At 53.5% G+C, this 20,217-nt stretch overlaps 2 protein-coding genes across 13 annotated transcripts in view; one reads left to right on the top strand and one right to left on the bottom strand.

The window, feature by feature from the left end:
- Nucleotides 1–185: 185 nt before the first annotated feature.
- Nucleotides 186–7,921, top strand: LOC121665224 (serine/threonine-protein kinase pim-2-like). Of its 2 annotated transcripts, none has more exons than XM_042029214.1 (7): nt 186–4,310; nt 4,439–4,489; nt 4,713–5,079; nt 5,716–5,893; nt 6,151–6,300; nt 6,528–7,405; nt 7,694–7,921. In XM_042029214.1, exons 1-5 carry the CDS (start codon nt 3,717–3,719, stop codon nt 6,224–6,226), a joined length of 1,266 nt encoding a protein of 421 aa, XP_041885148.1. In that variant the 5' UTR covers nt 186–3,716; the 3' UTR covers nt 6,227–6,300; nt 6,528–7,405; nt 7,694–7,921. The 2 variants fall into 2 exon arrangements, with proteins under 2 accessions (XP_041885148.1, XP_041885156.1); XM_042029222.1 differs by having other exon boundaries at nt 6,490–7,405.
- Nucleotides 7,922–9,526: 1,605 nt separating this feature from the next.
- LOC121665181 (serine/threonine-protein kinase PAK 3) overlaps nt 9,527–20,217 on the bottom strand; it is a 132,184-nt gene continuing 121,493 nt past the window's right edge. For all 11 annotated transcript variants that reach the window (XM_042029177.1, XM_042029127.1, XM_042029146.1 and 8 more), the window contains 2 exons: nt 19,765–19,902; nt 9,527–18,206 (listed from right to left, as the gene is read on the bottom strand). In XM_042029177.1, the coding sequence (XP_041885111.1) occupies nt 18,117–18,206; nt 19,765–19,902 (228 nt within the window). In that variant the 3' untranslated portion in view covers nt 9,527–18,116. The remainder of the gene's footprint in view (nt 18,207–19,764; nt 19,903–20,217) is intronic.

Genomic DNA, 20,217 nt, shown 5'->3' with positions numbered 1-20,217 from the left:
CCTCTGGGCACTGACAAGGCTCAAGGTCTTTGCTGTTGCAGAGGAGCCGGCATTGAGCCTTAGCAGGGCCCGGCAGGTGCGGAGCCGGATCTCGCCTGCTGCCCGGGGCTCGCTGCCCGCCAACCGCCCCCACCCGCCGCGCTGCGTTCTGCAGGGATAGAAGGCTCTGTCTGCACAAGGGTTCCCATCATGTCTTTGTACCCGTGGCTGCGGAACGAGCACGGAGAGCGAAAGTGTCAGTCACGTTGCTTGTGCAACGCATCAAAGAAATGCGGTCGCCAGTCGGGCTATAACCAGAGACGTTTATTAAAAGTGTCGATAGCTTTTATAATCTTTTCACCATCGGCTTAGAATAGCGTGAGCCTGGATAGCCAATAGTAAAATTGTTCATAAGCTTGCTAACCAATAATAGTCGTGATCAATTCCCTAACAGCAACATCAGACTTTTCTCCCAAAGAGAAATGCTTGTGTAATACTTCTTTCTGCAAACTATTGTGCACCTGCTACTTGTTACATTTTTAAAAACTTTGTTCCATCTCTCCTGCCTTGACTGAATAGTCCTTGCTTTCTAACTAAACGCTCTGTGTTCTCCCAGTTGCAAGTTCCCGGTGTTTTCTTACTCTACTGGGTCTTTCTGACTAAGCACTGAAGTCAAGACTCAAAATGCATAACACCTTCTTTTTCTAATTGAATCTCTTGATCACAACAACACTCCCCCACAAACAGCCCTGGTTCCTCAGAGCCTGCCTGTACATTCCTGAAGCAAACTTCAGAGAAAGAAATGATCGGGTTTCTGCACCCCTCCATTCACCGTGATGCGCCGTCAGGAGGCTGCTGTTGCCTCTGCCTTGTGAATTGAACCCCACGGCTGCTGTGGCACCTCTTCCGGCTGCCACCTGCATTTTTCAGCCAAACTGCAACTGCCGCTCTCCAGCAGGGCTATCCACGGTGCTTTCACGACAGCGAAGTCAGTCTTTTTGTCGCAGGCATAAGGATCAGCAGATACTGGAATGCCCACCACCCCTGAGCACTAAGGCGAGGAGAATGAAAGCCATACAGGCCACATTCACAGCGCTCAAACACAGCCCTGTTGCTGGTGCTCTTGAAATAGAATCAGCTGACAGAGGCCAGCACAGAAATTGCCTCTGGAGTGTGGAATGAAACGAAAAACTCCACCGGGAGAAAGAGGAAGCAGAACTTCTGCACTCGCTTCATTGCTTCTTCCCAGCAGCAGGAGACGTGGATGTCCAGAGGCACGTCCCGCTGCTGCTGACCACGGTGAGAGCACAGCCTGCTGCCCAGTCCCAGCGGGAACCCCAGCCCAGCCCGGGGAGCTCCCGCAGCGTCGGCAGCTCAGCGGACGCGGTGCCGGGGCCGCAGCCCCGGGGACTCGCCCGCCCATTGTGGGGCAGCGGCGCAGGCGCAATGTCCTGCGGCCCAAACTTGCTGCTGCTGCCACGCAAGGCCCATCCTTCTCCCCCTCCTCCTCTCCCAGCACGGCGCAAATTGCACCTCGCTGGATGCTTCCCCGGAGGCTGCTCAGGCGCCCCGCTCCTCTTTCCACCTGAGCGTCACTGCGGAGGAGTCTTTGGCGCGCTTCCGTAAGCCCGGGCCTCTGGCTTCGTGCTGAATCGGCGATGCAAACGGCCTTGTTAAGAAAGTCAAAAGCCAAGGGAACGGATTAGGAATTATTAGAAAAAACTACCCTTCTTCCAGGCAAGGTACACCAAGTCATTTCCCACATTTCTCCTTTGCAGATTCTTTCAGTCATCTGCTCGGAGAGCTCCAGCTTCTTCTGGTGCTTCCCATGAACCGATTGTACTCTTGATTTGCACACCAACGCACCAGATGTGCAAGCATCTACGCTGAACTCAGAAACCAACTGCCTCTGTCAGACCATTCTCACATTCCAGGTCACTTGCAAGATGTCCACTGAGAGCTTGGAAGGATTAGCCCACAGCTCTCCACTTCTGGCTGCAGGCTCCGGAGATTCTTTCTCTCCATTCAGCCCGCCTAACAACTGCTGCTACCCCCTCCTCCTGTTTCCTTAGCCTAGAACAGTAACTACGGAAACCTTACCCACCGCACAACTCGCTAGTCCACCAGGAGGAGAAAGGACAAGTTGTCAAGCTCTCAAAACCTTGGTCCTGCTCTGCTGCAAGAGTCGTGCTGCACACACAGTGTGGCAAGCCAAGAGAAGCTGCACGTGATGGCACATCTTGTGACAGGAGCTCGAGCAAGGTCTCCAGGAAAGGGTCTTGGAAAGAGCAGACATCACTGTGGGCAAGATTCTTGCAAAAGCAAAACAGCTTCCCAGAAGTGACATGCAAACGGAAAGAAACAGCCCAAGATGTTCCCGTATACTATTAATTGCTTCCCTTCTAGGCTCCCCTTTTCTGTCTTGCACTAGTTCTACCCCACCGTCATTCCAAACTGATCTTACCTAGAAGACCTAGGACTTAGCAAGTTTGAGACACTCTACAGTATCATTAGCTACACACAGTTTGCCTTCTCCCTGTTTGGCTTTGAAAGCAATGCTGGAGACACCAGAAGCCTGCCAATGGAAGATTTTAGAGCCCAGTGCATTGCTCGGCTCTGGCTTCTAGAGACAGGGCATGTGCTCCCATGGGACTGCACCCTCAGCAGTGACAATAGACAGCAGAAGCAACAAAGGTGATTCCCATGACACTGTCGCAGGGCTCAAGACTCCGTGTCTTGGCTTCACATGGCAAAGTTCACTGTCTGTTTGGACAGACTCAGCATCCAAACGAGTCTGCTTTTCTACCTGTGTCAATGAACAGCAGGAGAAGGAAACCAGCCTGCAGTTTCTTTGCAGAGAGGGCCTTTGCTCCCGGCTGAAAGTGCTGGATTGGCAGGGAGGAGGCAGACAGCTGAGAGCTGAGCTGCTCTATTGGACTGGCATCAGAACTCGGCAAAAAGAGTGTTTCCATTCTTTTCCTTGAATCCTCCTATCGGCAGTCTCCGATTTTCACCTGGAACCGGACAAGAAAGTAGCAACAGCCCTGGCGACGAGGGCACCGCGCCGGGCACGGCCCCGCCGCTCCCACTGCCCACGCCGAGCGGCCGGGGAGCAGCGCTGCGCCCCGCAGGGGCTGCACGTCTCCCTCCTCACGTCCTGCTCTGCCCTCCCACGGGGCGGGCTCTGCCTGGCGCTGGCAGGCACCTCATTCAGCACTTTGCTCTGCTCCAGGCAAAAAGTGCGGACAGCGCTTTGCTTGCTCGTGAGCAAGAGACCGCGGCGCGGGGCGAGCGAGCAGCAGGGGCAAGTTGCAAGACTGCCGCAAGGAAGAGTTACAATCTGGTGAAGAAGAAGCTAAACAAGACGGTGCGTGTGGCGCGGCTGCGGGAGGAAGAGATGCTCCGTGACTCCGCTTCGGCCCCGGAGCGCAGCGGCCCGTGCTGGCCCGGGGCGCGCGGGGCTCGGCCGCGGGGCGCGCGGCGGAAAAACGGACACCCGGGCAACAGACACACGGACACGCGGACAAACGCTCCCAGCGCTTCAGCGGCAGCGGCGGCAGCGGCAGCAGCGGCAGCAGCGGCAGCAGCAGAAGAGCAACACAAAAGCAGCGGTTCTCCAGAGCCTCCGCGTTCCTTCTCCTGCTCCTCCTCTCCTTCTCCCAGTGTCCCGCATCCCCTGTCCCGCTCTCCCTTCAGTGCTCCACTCCCTCCGCCCCTTCCGCGGCCTCCCTCTCCCCATGCCAGGCCGGGCCATGCGCCCGGCCCGCCCGCGGCCCCGGGCGGGGCTGCGCCCTCCCCGCCCCCGGGCGTCCCGCCGCGGTCTCGCCTCCGCCCGGCTCTTGCACTACTGGCGGTGGCGCTGCTGGGCGGGCATCAGTGCCTGCCTCTTGGGCAGCATTGCCAGCCTCTGGCTCCGGCTGGCCCGACTCCGGCCCCGGCCCCAGGCCCGCCTCCGCCTCCGGCCCCGCCCCCGGCGCCGGCGCCGGCCCCGGCTCCTCCCGGGACCCGCCGAGGACACAGACGGCGCGGCCGCTCCCGCCGCGTCCGCGGCGTCTTGCCCGGTCCGAGCTCTTCCGCTCGGCAGCGCGGCCCCCGCCCCCGAGCCGCCGGTGTCCCCTTCGAAAGAAGCAACATCTGGGGATACCCGGCCCGGGGCGGTTGAGGAGCGGCCGCGGGCCGTTTCTGGCGCCGGGCCGAGCGCTGACAGCCGCGTGTCGCCGGCAGGGAAGGCGCAGCAGGGCCTGACGGAGCGCTACCGGGTGGGCTCGCTGCTGGGGCGCGGCGGCTTCGGCAGCGTGTTCGCGGCGACGCGGCTCTCGGACGGCGCCCCGGTGAGTGGCGGGGCCGGCGGCGGGCGCAGGAGGAGGGGGGGCGGAGGAGGAGGAGGGCGCAGGAGAAGGAGGATGGGGCTCGGCAGGGCGGGCGGCGAGCTCAACCCGCTGCTTCCCTTGGCTTGCAGGTGGCCATCAAACGGGTGCCACGGAACCGCATCCGTCATTGGGGCGAGCTGGTGAGTGAGCGGGGGGAGGAGGGGGGTGGTGGGCAGCGGGAGAAGCCGGGGCGTGACGGGCGGGGATAAGCCGAGGCCCGGGAGGGTGGAAGGCGGCAGGACGCCTCGGGGGAGAGCGGGCGTGGGGGCAGCGGAGGGCGCAGAGCATCCCGGGCTGGGCGAGGGCCTTCCCGAGCCCTGGCACGGCATCAGCCCCACTGACGGCATCGTGCTCCTCCCGCAGCCCAACGGCACCAGCGCACCACTCGAGGTCGTGCTGCTGGACAAGGTGTCCACCGGCTTCCCTGGTGTGGTGCAGCTCCTCGAGTGGCTCGAGCTCCCCAACAACGTGGTGCTGGTGATGGAGCGGCCGGAGCACTCTCAGGACCTGCTTCATTTTATTCGAGAGCGGGGCTTCCTGTCAGAGGAGGTGGCACGGGAGCTCTTCCGCCAGGTCCTGGAGGCCGTGCGGCACTGCACCAGCTGCGGGGTCCTTCACAGGGACCTGAAACCAGAGAACATCCTGGTTGACCTGGCCACCGGCCAGGCCAAATTGATTGACTTTGGCTGTGGCACCCACCTGCAAGACACAGCCTACACCCGCTTTGCAGGTGAGTCCCCGCCGGGGTAGGCTCCCGGTGCCGGCATGTCGCGGCCCAGCCTGGCTGTGGCAGCGGGGATTCTCCCTTTTGATGCCAGGACCGAGTGTTCAGCCCAGTTGCTTTTGAGTGTGGGTGGCCGGGGGGCCATCTTCCAGCGCTGCTGGCAGCCTTCGCCAGCCACTCTGCCCAGGACTGGCGCTGGGGCTGGGGCAGCCAGCGTGACAAAAACACACCCGTGGGTGGGGGTAGCAGAGAGGGCGGGGCCAGAAGCTGTGCACCCGCCGGTTTGGTGTGCAGGCGAGAAAGGGCTTGGACTGCTCAGCTTGCCTGGTTTGCCTTGGCTTCAGAATGTTTTTTGGGGCAATGCAGGCAGGGAGGGTGAAGGCATGGTTTTTCCCCCCCGGCACTGAGCGGGTTTTCCCTTTGCGTGGAATGCTCGGGCCTTGCCGGGGCTTCCGCTGCCCTCTTGCGACACCGGTGGCTTCTTTTACAACCCACAGTTTGTCCCCAAGTCACAGGCGCTGGCGAGAGGGCAGCGGGTCACGCCGCGTGCCACTGGTGCGGCCCCCGCGTGCCCAGGGATGCTGGGGCGAGGCTCCGGGAGCAGGCAGCATCCCCCTAATGAACTGCCTCTCTATTCCGTAGGAACACCATCGTACAGCCCCCCCGGAATGGAACCACTTTGGCTGGTACTACGGCGAGGCAGCTACCGTCTGGTCCCTGGGCATCGTGCTGCACCAGATGGTCTGCGGGCAGCACCCGTTCCCGAAGGGCCGGAACATCAGCTGGGGCCAGCTGTCGCTCCCACAACGGCTCTCTCAAGGTGGATGCTCATCTCTGCGGCACGGGGGGAATAGCAGTGCTGGGAGACAGCAGCGGGCTCACGAGCATCCCGCTCTGGCAGCTGCCGAGGAGGTGGCACATGCCCCGCTCTCCTGCTCTCCTCCAAAACAAAGAATGGATGGGAAAGTTCAGGCACAGCTTGGAGCCCCCATGGCATGGCCTGGGCATGGCAATAGTGGGGCAAAGCGGACAGGAGCCTTCTGCAACTGACCGGCGCTTTCTGGTTTCTCCCCGCAGACTGCAAGGAACTCATCAGATGGTGTCTGTCCCTGCACTCCTTGGACAGGCCCTCATTAGAAGACCTGTCGTGTGATCCTTGGCTGCAGGATATTCACCATCCGTAGAAGAAGGGAGAGAGCCACAGGCACACTTTGATCCAGGGAGCCGGTAAGTTACAGCTCCACACGTGCCTTGGCAAGAAGAAGCCAAGAAGCGCAGGCTTTTTTGCCCTGCCTGTATCGCTGCGCAGGGGTCGTCAGATGGGAACACGCAGCCCTTGTGCTGGAGCTGAGCTGCTCTTCCCAGCACTGGTGGCCGCCGTGCAAGCTGCTTTTGCTTGTCCTGCTCCACTGACAGCCGGGGCCCTGGGCGGGGCACTGACAGCCTGCTCTCAGCCGCAGGGAAGAAGGAGCCCCTGGAGAAGCTGTGCCAGGTGGGGCTGCTGCGTCTGGAGATATGGAGGACGACGTCAAGGATGACAAGCTCTTCCTCGACCTGGCCACCGGCAAGCTGAAGATGATGGGCTTTGATTCTGGCACCTTCTTCAAAGCCAGGCTCCACAGCGAATTTACAGATGAGTCCACACCCAGGGGGATGCTCCCAGATTTGGGCATTGCACGGCCTGGCCGGGAAGCAAAGGTTCCCCCCTTTGCTGGGGCGGGTGCAACTAATTCTTCAGCCGGCTGCCAAGCTGCTTTTCGGCGGGGCGGGCGGGATGGGCTGGGGTGCTTACGAAATGGGAGTCGGCCCCTGGCCCTGCCAACAGCCCCCACCACCCACTGTTCCCCGGGCTGGGGCTGGGGCAGCCAGCCCGACACAAACAAGCCCCCATGGCAGGAGCAGAGGTGGCGCTCCAGGAGCTGTGCACGGGCTGCTTTGTTTTGCGGGGAAGGAAGGGCTTGGGCTGCTCCACTCCCCTTGTTTGCTTCGGGCTCGCCGTGCCTGTTGGGGGGCAGTGCAGGGGGGAAGGGAGAAAGCGTGGGCTTCCCTCGCCCGTGGGTGGGTTTTTCCCCAGCATGTAGGGAAGGTTGGGCCTTCCTCAGGCCCCCGAGAGAGAGAAGATTTTTGACCTTTTCTCTTGTTTCTCCTTTTTGTCTGTAATCCCTTTTCATTAATTTGTTGTTTGTTTTTCTTCTAGGAAGCGTTGTAGGTGGTGTCCAGTCTGGATCGGGAAGTGCTTGGGACCAGCTGCGGCGTGGATGGCACGTGGCCTTGGAGAAGGCCGAGGACATGGCTTGGGAGCAGCTTTTCTTCCGGCGGCGGGTGGCGTGCGGTGGGTCCCCGTCTTCTTGGCACGGGTGGGATAAGGGCTTTTGGGAGATGGCAGCGAGCACAGGAGCATCCCGCTCTGGGCAGCTGCTGAGGAGGTGGATCTGCCACGGCTGGCTGCGGGTGGTGGCACGTGTCCTGCCATCCTGCTCTCCTGCCAAAGGCAGCAGGGACGGGTGGCTTCGGGCACCGCTCTGAGCACGGCCAGCACGGCCTGGGCACCGCGGGCGGCTGGGACAAGGGGGACAGCAGCCTTCACGTGACGGGCGGTTTCTGCTTTCTCTCCTTGCAGCCGGGCTCTGTGGATGCTGAGGCTGCTCTGGGCTCCGCCAGGGCTCTGCTGCGGCTCAGCACCGGGCCGGAAGAAGCCAAAGAAGAACCGGTGTGAGCTGCAGCAGAGACGTGCCCGAGCATTTTGGCAACGCAGCTCAAGCCTGCAGAGTGCACGCCTCCAGGGGAAAACATGACACCCCCCCCTGCCCCAAATAAACTTGTTCAATAACTTGTGAAATGAAATCAATGTGGGATGACCCCAAATGACATTTCTCAGCTTGCTCAAGCTTTAGCTCAGCCCTTCTCTGAACAGTTCTCTGCCCCACCTGCCCTTTAGTTCACAAGTGCTCCCTCCCTCTTTTCCCCCAGTGAGTTGCCAGCTCAGGGCAGTCTCTGTCGCACTGTAGCCTTCCTTGATGCCCCTGACCACGAGGAGGAGGAGCGAGCCCCAGGTTTAGAGACTCATCCTGTCACTGGCAGAAGAACAGCAATGTCTCGGAGGTCCGGTGAGACCTGAGTGTCATTCAAGAGCTGCCCTCCAGGCCTCAGCTCTCCTCACTGTTAGCTTCCCACTGCCACTTTTCCTCGTCCTTGCAGCAGGATGAGCTCTGTGAATGCCCCTTGACCCTCCCCACTCCTGCCAGCCCAGCCACCCAGCTCAGTTCGGCTTAAGCTGAAGCTTCTTTGTCTCCTCTGGCACGCCAGTGCAGTTCCCTCTGCGGGGAGCAGCAGCCCCAGAGCACAGCAGGCAACAGCGCAGGCCGCACCTGCACCAGCTCCCCTCCACGCGTGGCTGGGCTCTTGGTGGCAACTAAATGCTCCCTGTTTGCAGCTGTCACTGGAGGGTGGCCCCAGGGCAGAGCCCAGCCGGGCTCCCACCGCATCCCCCGGAGCTTGGGGCAGACAGTGGTCCCAGAGCTGAGGTTAATGGTGCGCAGCCGGCGCTGCGGCTCGCAGTCAGTGTTTGCAAGTGTTGCCTTCTCACCTCCTGCAACTTGTGAGGAAAACGAGCTGTGCAGCCGGGCCAGCACTGCCCCTCTGGGCACTGACAAGGCTCAAGGTCTTTGCTGTTGCAGAGGAGCTGGCATTGAGCCTTAGCAGGGCCCGGCAGGTGCGGAGCCGGATCTCGCCTGCTGCCCGGGGCTCGCTGCCCGCCAACCGCCCCCACCCGCCGCGCTGCGTTCTGCAGGGATAGAAGGCTCTGTCTGCACAAGGGTTCCCATAATGTCTTTGTACCCGTGGCTGCGGAACGAGCACGGAGAGCGAAAGTGTCAGTCACGTTGCTTGCACATTCCTTCCTTTAGATACAAGACACATCTGTGCGCACCCCCGTGTACAGATCTCTTAAAAGGATAGGCAGGGATAGAGATTTCCCAGATAGCCCTTCTTTGGCGTAACTCACCTTGTAAGCTGGCATCCGTGGCATTTTTGTCCCAGCTCTGTGTGAGTAGGTGTCCAAGAGCTGAAGTGAGCAGCATTTAGAAGCAGTTTCAAGATTTCTAGGCAGGAAGTGGAGCTGACAAGCATCTGTGTAACTCACCGTATTCATCGGGAGGGGCTGCTGGTTCTTTAGGAATACGGCACAATGGAGACACGAGACCGGGAAAAATCCCAGCTCTCTGTGGATTTGTGCAAAAGGGGGAAGCAGCAGAAACACTTTGTGTCTGCTTGTGCGGACACAAGGTCCAAGGAGCTGGGGTGCCAAAGGGTGGCCTGGGCTGGTGGCAGGTTAAGTCCTGTTTCATGTCATCATAGAGTGGCACAGGACAAAGCTAAAAGCACCCACAGCCACACTGATGAAGTCTTTCTGATGCTGCACATGCTATAGGAAAAGCTGCTGTCACACAATCCATTGGTATTTATAACTTTTATTTGCAATACTTTAGGTCCAAGTTTCAAACTGCAATATTTTTACACTCAAGACACAGTCATGCACAATCCATATTTCAATTTCCTATTGCTTCAACCACAATTTAAAATAACTTAATATTGGAAACAAAACCCAAAATCTTTAAAAAAAGGATGCTGAGGTCAGTGAGATGGATCCATGCCATCAGCACATTTGCAAAGTAAATAACATAGTTCTCTTTTTAAAAAGATCAGTTACCTCTTAATCCAAAGTTACAGAAGATTTTTCACTACACATGTTTTTTTCCTCTTTCATATTTTTTCTGTTTTTTCTTTTTTCTTTTTTTTTAAACAGATAACACGTCTTAAAAAAGGAATGTACAGCAAAATGAGATACATTTCTGCTCAACAATGAAAATGTAGGCTCCTCCTCTGTTTACTTTTGTCTGGATACCCTGAAGAAAAAAATCTAGCAGACACCAGCAGAGGTGTAAACTGGTTGCTTTGGACTAAAGTGGAGTTTAGCACTGGTGACATCCTGACCCAGTCAAGAGTTGCAGAATTCTTTTGCAGATCTCGAACCATGTGCTTGCGGGCACAGCACCTGCAGTGCTGATGCACCAGTGCACGAGAATAACTCTGTTATTCCCCCACCGAATTTTGGCTCTGCCCAAGAAGGAGGTGCTGCGGTCCTTTGCTCCTCGTTCCCATGTGGAGCAGCTCCCTTCCTGCTGGCTGAGCTGCTCAGGCAGAGTCCGGTAGCTCCTGACACTGAAGGGCTGAGGCCTTTCCCCTGCTGCTGTGCTACAGATGGATTTAGCAGCATTGCTTAACGTGGCGATACACAGCAGGACCAAAAGCAGTTGCCTTTGTAGACCTTAAGCTCAAAGGTGAAAAATCTCAAGAGACGAGGATGGAAGAGACTCCCAGGCTGCCTGTTTGCTGTGCTGCCCCACTTGTGAGCAGCCCAGCTTTGCGTGAGGCAGAGTGAGAACAAGGGGCGGCTCCCTCCCAGCCCCGCAGCCAAGGGGCCCCTCCAGTCCCGGGGCTCGGGGCACCATCAGCACCCGCTGCTTCAGCGACCGCTTCTGCTGGCTTTGACAGCAACAATCAAGTTCTCACTGACGCCAGTAGGAGCAGTAGCAGTGCTTGAATCTGATCCCTAAGCCTGGGGCAGGGCTGGATACACAGAAGCAGCAGCAGCAGCAGCAAATGGACATTTCAAAACAACCTCCTGCTACTCTTCCCTCCCATGTGCAGTGGAGTCACACCAGCCTGAGGTGTCTGGGAGCCCTCAATGCACTGACTTCAGATGGCAGGCCCTGGGCTCCATGAGGTTTTGCAGGCAACAGAGGTGGGGATACCCTCTCCATATGAAGCTTCCAAGTGGAAAAGGCTGCTGTGATCAGGCAGCTGCAAGGACAGAGAAATGAGGGTCTCGACCACTGGATCTGTGCCAGTTCCACAGTCCTGGGTAGCAGCCACGGAGCACAAGAGGAACAGAGGGCACAGCAAGAGGGACAAAGCCAGTCAAGTGCAGAGACCGGGAAGAGCGAGACCTGGGAGAAGGAACAGCTGCTTCATTGCACTCTTGGAGAAAGCTCTTTGCTGTTTCAAAGCACTGAAAGGCATGAAGGACAGAGAGGTGACACATAAACAATACTTGCCTGTTCACAAACTTGCCCTCTCAGTGTCCCAGAAGAAATTGGATGAACTGTGTTCTTCTCTCCGAGTTGTCTCACTTAGCATGAGCAGCTCAGCACTGGGAGCTAAAGGAGCTGAAGCCTTAGGCTACAAGAGCTGACCAAGAGGAAACTTTTTGATCAAACTGAAGTTGCTAACGTGGACCCAGCTGAATCCAGCAGATAGAATCACAGAACTGCAGAATCCTTTCTGTTGGAAAAGACCTCTGGATACCAGGGTCAGAACCTGTTCCAGTGGCTGGCATCCATAAACCCTTAACACCAGGGAGTTGTGATTCAAAGGTGTGTGCAGATGTGTCTGACAGCTCTTCCGACTGGCATTCATGGCTGCCAACCCAGGCCATGGCACCCAACTACGCTCCTTTTGGCTTTGTACCTTTGTTGGGCAAAGCAGGTGCTGCTCACAAACCTCCAGCAGATGTAAACAAGGTGCCACCAAACAGAGCAGATGGTACCTGACACATAAGTGCTGAAGCTGATGTGTGGTCTGCTGGAAAACTGTGCAGGGCAAAGCTACTGTGATCATAGGCTATTAAATCAATTAGTAGTTTTCAATATTGTCAATTTAAACTAATGATATTGCCCCCAGTTTCCTCAGTCAGGGTCAGATTCTTGCAGAACTCAAGTGCTTGCCTGGGGGAACTGCTAAGCAGCAAGAATGAAGTTTGCAGGCTCGTGCCCATGTGGCAGCCCAAAGGGCACCCATGCAGAGCATATGGGCATCCCTCCTCCTCTTTACTGTAAGACCATTTTTTCTTTTGAGATTACTCTTGTAACCAAAGGTACATACAACTGTTGGTAGGCTCAGGCCAGTAATGGTTTGCAGGCACGATGCACACCTAGGATTATGGCACTCAGCTCTAAACTGCATCCAAAAAGAGATGGGTAAGTGAGATTCTGCAAGTTTCAGTCAGAAAAATAAAATTACCCTGTCAGCTCAAGGACAGACACAAGCAAAGAGAAGTTTCAAAGATCCCTGAAGTGCAAATCACACTCAGAAAAAACTTGGATGGTTTTTCTTGAAAGACAAAGGTCATCCTTTGTCTGCTTCCTGAAAATTTGGGATAAAATTGAAGATAGTTACCTGGGGAGAGGAGAGGAAAAAAAAAAAAGGAGATGAACACTTGTATTTATAGGTCTTCATCAACCCATCATTAAGTTGCTGCACATCTGGGCATGAATGAATGGTCCAAGAGGAAACATGGACACCAGGAAGGTGTATGGACCACTGGCTTGGTAGCACTTAGCAAGGCAAAGCTGGCACTAGAGTGCATGCTCTGGGTGTCAAGCGAAGAAACACTGACTCCTGCCTTTAATGGTAGATGTCACAAGGCTCTCTCTGGCTCTTTGCTCACTGGATTTGCTCAGGACTGGACTAAGAAATACAGATATTTACATGCTCAGTGTGAGGAATATTCAGTAGCCACACCAAGGATTATATATTGGAAATAACTGCCATATGGACAATAGAGTATAGTGACATTTCCTACAACTAGAGGAACTAGAGGACCGGAGACAGGTATTTCCCTTCTTGTGGTGACTAGAATGTGCTTAATTTTTGGTGGCAGGACATGGGGAAGGACTGACTCAAAGACCTGCCAAAGCGCAGCCACTGGCCTCAAAGAAACTCAGCACAAACCCTTGAGTTCTTTTGTCTGTAGTGGAGTGGCCAACAAGTAGCCAAAGATGAAGAATAAATACACATATATTTACAGAAGCACTGGACACAAGAAGTGAGAATGTAACTCCAGCCCAAGTTTGGGATCCAACCCTGAGAGCACTGTAAGATCCACCCCCGTGCAGGTTCCCAGGAGTGCATGCAGGAGCTGTATGGAATTTTACATAGGTATGGTTATCTTTTTTCCCTTTTTTTTTCTTAAATAAATAAACTTTTCTGTGCTTCTCAAACTTCCCTGACTTCACTGCTATGCTTCTGTCCCGAAACACATTTAAACCACAGTGAGCTATCAGATTGTTTTCACATGTCTTCATTGCAAGGATGGGAATCATAGTCAAGTTCCTGGATAGGGTATTTCACTGTTTAATTTTAAAATGAAGACAATTAACCAATCTTTTAAAACCTTGGAATGAAAGTGTCTGAAACTTTTAGTTTTCATTTTGCAACAGAAACAGCCTATTTCTAATACTTCAAAAATATATATAACTAATTGCTTGATCTGAGGATAGCAGTCAGAAAACCCGAGGTGGCTCCAGAGATTTTACAGTATTTATCTCTTTCCTTTCTGCAAGGTCAATACTATTGTCAATCCTAATATACTCTATGAGCCTGTAAATAATGTACAAGACTTAGCCTCCTCAGGACTGGATTTTTGTGGGTTTGTGTTGTTGGTTTTTTTAAAAAATATTTCTGTCTTTTCTACATTTAATTTCCAGGCTGGGAGGATACAAACACAGCTGCCATCTTTCAGTATCTAGTGAGTGAGAATTAGCACCAGAGACTGTCCCAAGCACGGAGCCACAGGGATACTGGAGGTACGTTTCCCTGCATGTCACACAGCCTCAGCTGGGCAAGTCCATGCTGAAAACAGCCACTGGCAGAGATTATTTCTGCTGAATCTTGTCTGCCTCCCAGGAATTGGTTTTAAAAGAAAAATCTCTAGATTTGCTGATGCAAAGAAAAAGAAATGTAGTATTTAATAAAATAAAAAGTAAGGCCTCTTAGAACAGCAGTTGTCTTTAAAAAGTCAATGCCAACAATATTCTGTATGCTGAGGCATACACTGATTAGAAAAAAAAAGCTACCATTTGATTTCCTTTTTTTTCGTACCTGCTGTCTTCTGGAAAGTTGTGGTGGTGGGTTTTTTTTTAACGTAGAGATGCTGAAATATTTATAGGTAAAGGAAATAAATAGGAAATTCCTCCCTTCCGCAATCAAACAGTGTAGTTTATCAACAGAAATATTTAGAGTGTATGTCCAGCAAACACGTGCCATTACAAAGTGCTTTCCTTTTAAAGGACGGCTGTCTGTTCTTTTGTGGACAGGAAAAAAAAAGATATACTGGAAACAGAAACTGTCACTCATTTCTTCATTTCTTACAGGAATACAAACATGTTTCATCCTGATGAATGCTTTACACATTGAGGGCAGCCCATCTCCAGCCCAAATTACTCTTTCGCAAGGAAGCTTTTCCTACAGACAGAGATCTTGAGCTGACAGACAAAAATGGGACCTCACAAGAGAAACAAAGTCTTCTAAACAGAACAGAATCGTTCAGGTTGGAAAAGACTTCTGAGCTCATCGAGTCCCACCATCAACCCAGCACTGCCAAGTCCACCACTAAACCTGTCCCCAAGTGCGACATCTACAAATCTTTTAAATCCCTCCAGAGATGGTGACCCAACCACTGCTCTGCACAGCCTGTTCCAATGCTTGACCAATCTCTTCGCCTTTTGGTGAAGAGATTGTTCCTATATCCAATCTAAACCTTCCCTGGTGCAACTTGCAGCCATTTCCTCTTTTGTCCCATCACTTATTATTTGGGAGAAGAGACCGATTCCCCCATTGCTCCAACCTCTTTTCAGGTAGTTGTACGCTGCTGGAATTCAGCTGCTGTCAACCAGCACTCCCAGATCTTTTCCCACCAGGCATTTTCCAGCCACTCTTCCCCAAGCCTGGAGCACTGCAGGGGGTTGTTGTGACCCAAGTGCAGGATCTGACACTTTGCCTCATTGAACCTCATCCAACTGGCCTTGGACCAGCAATCCAGCCTGTCCAGATCCCTCTGCAGAACCTTCCTGTCCTCCAGCAGATCAACACCCCAACACAGCTTGGTGTTACCTGACTGAGGGTGCCCTTGATCCCCTCGTCCAGATCACTGATACAGATATTGAACACAACTGGCTCCAGTACCCAGCCCTGGTGCACCATTGGTGACAGCCCCAGCTGGATGTAACTCCATTCCCCACCACTCTCTGGGCCCAGCCATCCATCCAGTTTTTTATCCAGTGAACAGTGCACCCATCCAAGCCATGAGCAGCCAGTTTCTCCAGCACAAAGCTGTGGGAAACACTAACAAAGGCTGAATTCCAGGTAGGCACATCCATAGCCCTTCCCCTCATGCCCTAGGCAGGTCATGCTGTCGTAAAAGGAGATCAGGCTGGTCAGGCAGCACCTGCCTTTCCCAAACCCTCACTACATGGGCTTGATCCCATGGTCGTTCTGTATGTGCCGTGTGATGGCACTCCAGATGATCTGCTCCATGACTTTTCCCAGCACTGAAGTCAGGCTGACAGACCTGTAGTTCCCCAGATCCTCCTTCCAGGTCTTCGTGTAGATCAATGTCACATTTGCCATAGTCCAATCAGCTGGGATCTCCCCCTTAGCCAGGTAAATGTTGGAAAGGGGTGCAGTGAGCTCGGATACTCCTGCCGCTATTCACCTCCTGCTGCAGCTCTGGCCCAAAGTGGACACGTCCCACAGTTGTACTCATGCTGCTGCCACCAGGACTGGCCTAAGAGTAGGGCACAGCCTGCAGCTGACACCTGGCTGGCAGCATGATCCCACCAGAGCTCTGTCTGGGCCGCTGCGTGGGTTGTGGTGGGTGCAGAGCTGAGAGAAGCCAAGGCTTTCTGTTGGGTGGACACCACTGTTCCCCGGTCAAGCTGGCAGGGCTTCAGCACCTTCCTGCACGCCCTTCTGCACCATCTGCTGTGCTATGGCCTGTTTGCTTGTTCTGGCCACTCCTGCTCCCCAGGGGCTTTTTTTATGGAGGGAAAGCTTGGCAGCCATTGCTCCAGGTCGTGTCAGCCACTGTCGCTTCAGCTGTGGGCTTCTGGCAGCTCCCTCAGCTCCTCCTGATGTTCTCCCAGCTCAAGAAACCGTAGCTGCTTGCCTCAGCGTGTTATCTGGCCATCTGAAAAATCGGACCTGTTGTGCTCCCCAAGAAATGAAGAAAAGTTAATTCCTACTTAGCTGTGGTAACTCAAGGAGGGTTGCCTCTGCCTGTTGCCTCTGCTAAGGACACTGGGATGGCCAGTGCAAGCGAGGGTAGCAACAGTAAGGACACTTGCCACACAGACTGCAACTAAACAGGACACCAAAGCCAGACAAGCTCCTGGCCTGATTCAAGAACAGCCTAAGCATCCTTCATTTCTGCTGGCCAGACATGAAGGCAGCGAGTGCCTTAAAGGCTACTTAACCCTGTTCAGGACCAGGCCAACAGGGAGATCTATAGCAGAAAGCTGTTTTACTGTGGGGTTTTTTTTGCTCACTGGGTGTGTTGCTTCAGTTGCTGTTTTGAAGGTCCTGCATGAGTTGTACTCCTAAAATACAGCAACAAATACGCCGTGCAAATGCTTTTACTGAGTGAAGCCACACTGTGTCTTTCAGCAATGAATAAGTAAAACACAAATTGCATTCTGAAAATATTCTGCTCCCTTCCAAATCTGTTGACTAGTCAAGCACAATCCTCAGGCACATCCCTGATTCCCTCTCTTGCAGCAACTCGGAGCTTCATTACGCAGTGCTTGCCATATGTAGGACAGCAGAGAGCATGCTGGCCTGGTGCCTCTGAGTAATTCTGCAATCCACTCTGTATTTCACACCTTTGCTCTTGCTCAGTGCACAACTCCAGGTTTTAAGGCGCTTTCTTCCAGGGCTGGCTGCTGCACTGGCTCCTGCAGATCTGAACTGTGCAGGTTGTCCCTCGCGTCAGCCTTGATTCCCAGGGCAGAACTCCTGTGCCTGAAGGACACTCACCTGTGCAGGAGCCTGCAGAGCAGCCTGGCTCCCTCACCCTCTGCCGAGAATTCCGCAGACACTACAAACCTTTCCCAGAAGCTACAAGACAGCTGGGAGAAGAACAGGCACCCTCAGAAGAGACACCACCGCTCTGCTCTGTTTGCCCTTCTCCACTCCTGCAGAGACTCAGGATGGCCAATTCCATCAGGCTGCGCATTTCACAGCATGGCCATGATTTCCCAGGGGAGCAGCCCACGCTCAGTTTGGCTCTGAGACGGGAGGATTAGTCCTGTCCCAGGAAGAGGCACTCAGGGCCAGGCTGCTGCTTCTTGTCACCACCAGTGCCTCCTTCCAGCCTGGATCTGCTGATGCTGAGGCTGCTCTGGGCTCTGCCAGGGCTCTGCTGGGCCTCAGCACCAGGCATGGCTGGGCCCCCTCTCCCCTCACATTGCTCTGACAGCTTTGCATCAGATGAGCCTGTTCTCAGCACACCGACTGATCTTTCTGCTTTTTCAGCTGAGTAAGGTTCTCACCCAGGCAAAGAGATTGCAGTTAGGGGTACAAATCCAATTGGCAAGAATTAAAACACTACACAGTCCCAGCTGAATGCCTGTATCTCCACAGGATGTTTTTGTCTGTCCCACTCTTCATTCCTTTTTGGTTGGAAATGCAATTGCACTTTCTCCCTCATCTAGAAGTACCATGACTGGGCAAAACCTTGCGAGTGGGCTGTATTCAAAAGGCAGTGCAGTCTGGAGTTGATGAATGAAGAATTGCCCTTCTCCAATTCCAAACCATACCAAAAACCCCATAAACACAACTTTACATCGTTAAGAAAGAACTGAATTAAAAGTGAGTGTACAGCTTATTCACAGGGTGAGAAGGAAGGGAATCTTCCAACTGAATTTACTTTATCTTGGAAATGATTGAGGCAGCAAAGCGTTTTCTGTCATTACCTCTCTGTCCTTAGCCCCGATTCATCTTAAAAATAAATTAAGGAGCCAGAAAGCAGGAAGAAGACAAATGATAATTTTTACTCCTTGAGGAACTGGGGTGGTCCTACCACCATGACTGTGACCGTTGGTTTGTTCATCCATCCATCTGTCCCACAGCACGAGAGTTGAGGTTTTACAGAGTTTGTGTTCTCAGTCCTGCTCCGAGCTGGCAGGGCAGAAAGCCGACCTGCAGTGCTAGCGGCTGCTGTTCTTAATTGCTTCCTTCGCTGCAATGATCAGAGGAGTCAGGCTCGAGAGCGGCTTGGCTAATTTTAAAAATGGATGCTGCCCAAAGGAAAAAAAAAAAAACAAAAAGGAACCATTACTTTCCAAACTCAGTTCCTCACAGGCTCAAGCAGGATTCCACTCATTACCAGAAATACTCAGAAATAGGACTGAGGGGACCATCTGCACTTCCACCTTCACGTCCAGAACATTGCTATCACAGGCAAACATGGCCCACACACCTAGCAATCTATTTATCCAGGTGTCTTCAGCTTGCTGGGATTTTTGCCCTGCCAGTGCTCTGGGAATGCTGCTTGCTGCCCCAGAGCTTTGTTCCTTTCAGGAAACTCAAAAGACTCACTTAGGTTCCTCCTTTCTAAAGACACAAACTGTGTTAATTGTCAAAAAAGATGCGTGTAAGTCATTCTTTAGGAAACTCCAATACCTCTAAGAAATGTTTAACCCAGTAGGATTTAGGCTTATGTGTTTTCTCAAGACCTGTACTGAGGTACAGGTTTTCAGCAGCAAGTCAAGAGCAGGGAGACAAGTGGCAGAGTGCTGATGGAGTCAGCTCTGGCTTGCAGAGAGAGCAGTGTCTACCTTTCCATCCCCTCGCCCTCCTGTGCTGGCTGGCACTTCCCTCCCAGCAGGGACAGTCAAGTGGCACATTCTACAGCTCCCTCTCTGCTACAAAATCTGGCAGCAAATCTGGAGCAGCTTGACTGTGCAGGAAGCAAACAGAGCTGGGACAAGTCCTGTTCAGCTGTCCCTGTTTGGGTGGCAGAAACCACTAAAAATGGGGCATAGTGGCAGAAACCTCTAAGAGAGGAGCAGGAGGGACAAGCCGGGGCCCCCTCTGAGGCTCATGGTGAACTCCCCACAGCCTCCTCCCTCCCACAGCCAAATCTCTGACAGCTTGGCTGCGACTGCTTTTACTGGGTGCCTCCCCCACCACCACCATTTCAGGTCTCTATACCTGGTATCATTCTACTTCAGTTCTTTTGCCAAGAATTACAACTGAATGTACTCCCAAAAGTACAAAACAAGGCCACAGAAATGACCAGGAGGTGGAACGTCTCTCCTCTGAGGAAAGGCTGAGAGAGCTGGGCTTGTTCAGCCTGGAGAAGGGCAGGCCCTGGGGAGACCTCACTGTGCAACTCTTCAGTACTTCAAGGGGGCTTGTAAGAAAGTTAGGGACACATTTTTTAGCAGGCCTGTTGCAACAGATCAAGAGAGAATAGTTTTCGACCCAAAGACGATCAATTTAGATTTGATCTAATTAAGAAATTGGTTACAAGGAAAGTGGTGAAACACTGGTACAGGTTGCCCAGGGATGTTGTAGGTGGAAATCCATCCCTGGAAACATTCAAGGTCAGGCCAGATGGGGCTCCGAGCGACGTGACCTAGTTTAAGAGATCCTGGCTCAGTCAGACTAGACGACCTTTAAAGGTCTCTTCCAACCCAAACTGTTGTAGGATTCTACATTGGAAAGCACCAAGACTGGACATTCATATAGGGGGGAGGGCTGCCTGATGCCTTTATCTGCCCGATGCCTTTATCTGACGAGAAAACCAATCCCTTGGACATCTGTTTCACCTGCAGTTGCCTCATATCTTACCTGCAGAAGTTCCTTGGCAGACCCTCGCCTGTCCACATCCATCTCCAGGCAGCAGTTGAGAAAGTCTCGGAACACAGCCGAGAGTCGCTCCGGGTTCTGCAGCTCTGGTGTCCCATTTGTAGCTATCAGATACAGCGCCTGGAGACAAAGGAAACAGAAGATTGTTTCATTCATACCCAGAAACGCTCACATACACCCTATTTTTAAGCTTCAGTCTCCACTGGCAGTTTCTTCCCTAGCAGAGGGCTGGAGATGACTTTCCTATAGCAACAACAGCAACAACAAAACCCCAGCAAAAAGCCCCAAAAAACCCTGATGCAGTCACAGCTATTCCAACATCAAAATGATCTTGCCTTGACAGCTGATTTCATTGGCTGACCTAGTTAGTAGGAACTACATCAGCACATTTTACTTCTCCAAGTATTGACACAGCTTTACAGGCCATTTTAAAGA

This window comes from Corvus kubaryi, unplaced genomic scaffold (genome assembly GCF_017639235.1).
Source record: "Corvus kubaryi isolate FWS band 111438036 unplaced genomic scaffold, C.kubaryi_AGA036_p1.0 130, whole genome shotgun sequence".
NCBI lineage: Eukaryota > Metazoa > Chordata > Aves > Passeriformes > Corvidae > Corvus > Corvus kubaryi.
Note: the sequence above shows the minus strand (reverse complement) of the source record. Positions and strands in the feature narration are given on the sequence as shown.

Excerpts from the sequence above, each read along its gene's own strand:
- LOC121665224 (XM_042029214.1), top strand. The coding sequence starts at position 3,717 with ATGCCAGGCCGGGCCATGCGCCCGGCCCGCCCGCGGCCCCGGGCGGGG. Across the intron at positions 4,490-4,712 it reads TCCGTCATTGGGGCGAGCTG|CCCAACGGCACCAGCGCACC; the intron begins GTGAGTGAGCGG and ends CTCCTCCCGCAG. Across the intron at positions 5,080-5,715 it reads AGCCTACACCCGCTTTGCAG|GAACACCATCGTACAGCCCC; the intron begins GTGAGTCCCCGC and ends TCTATTCCGTAG.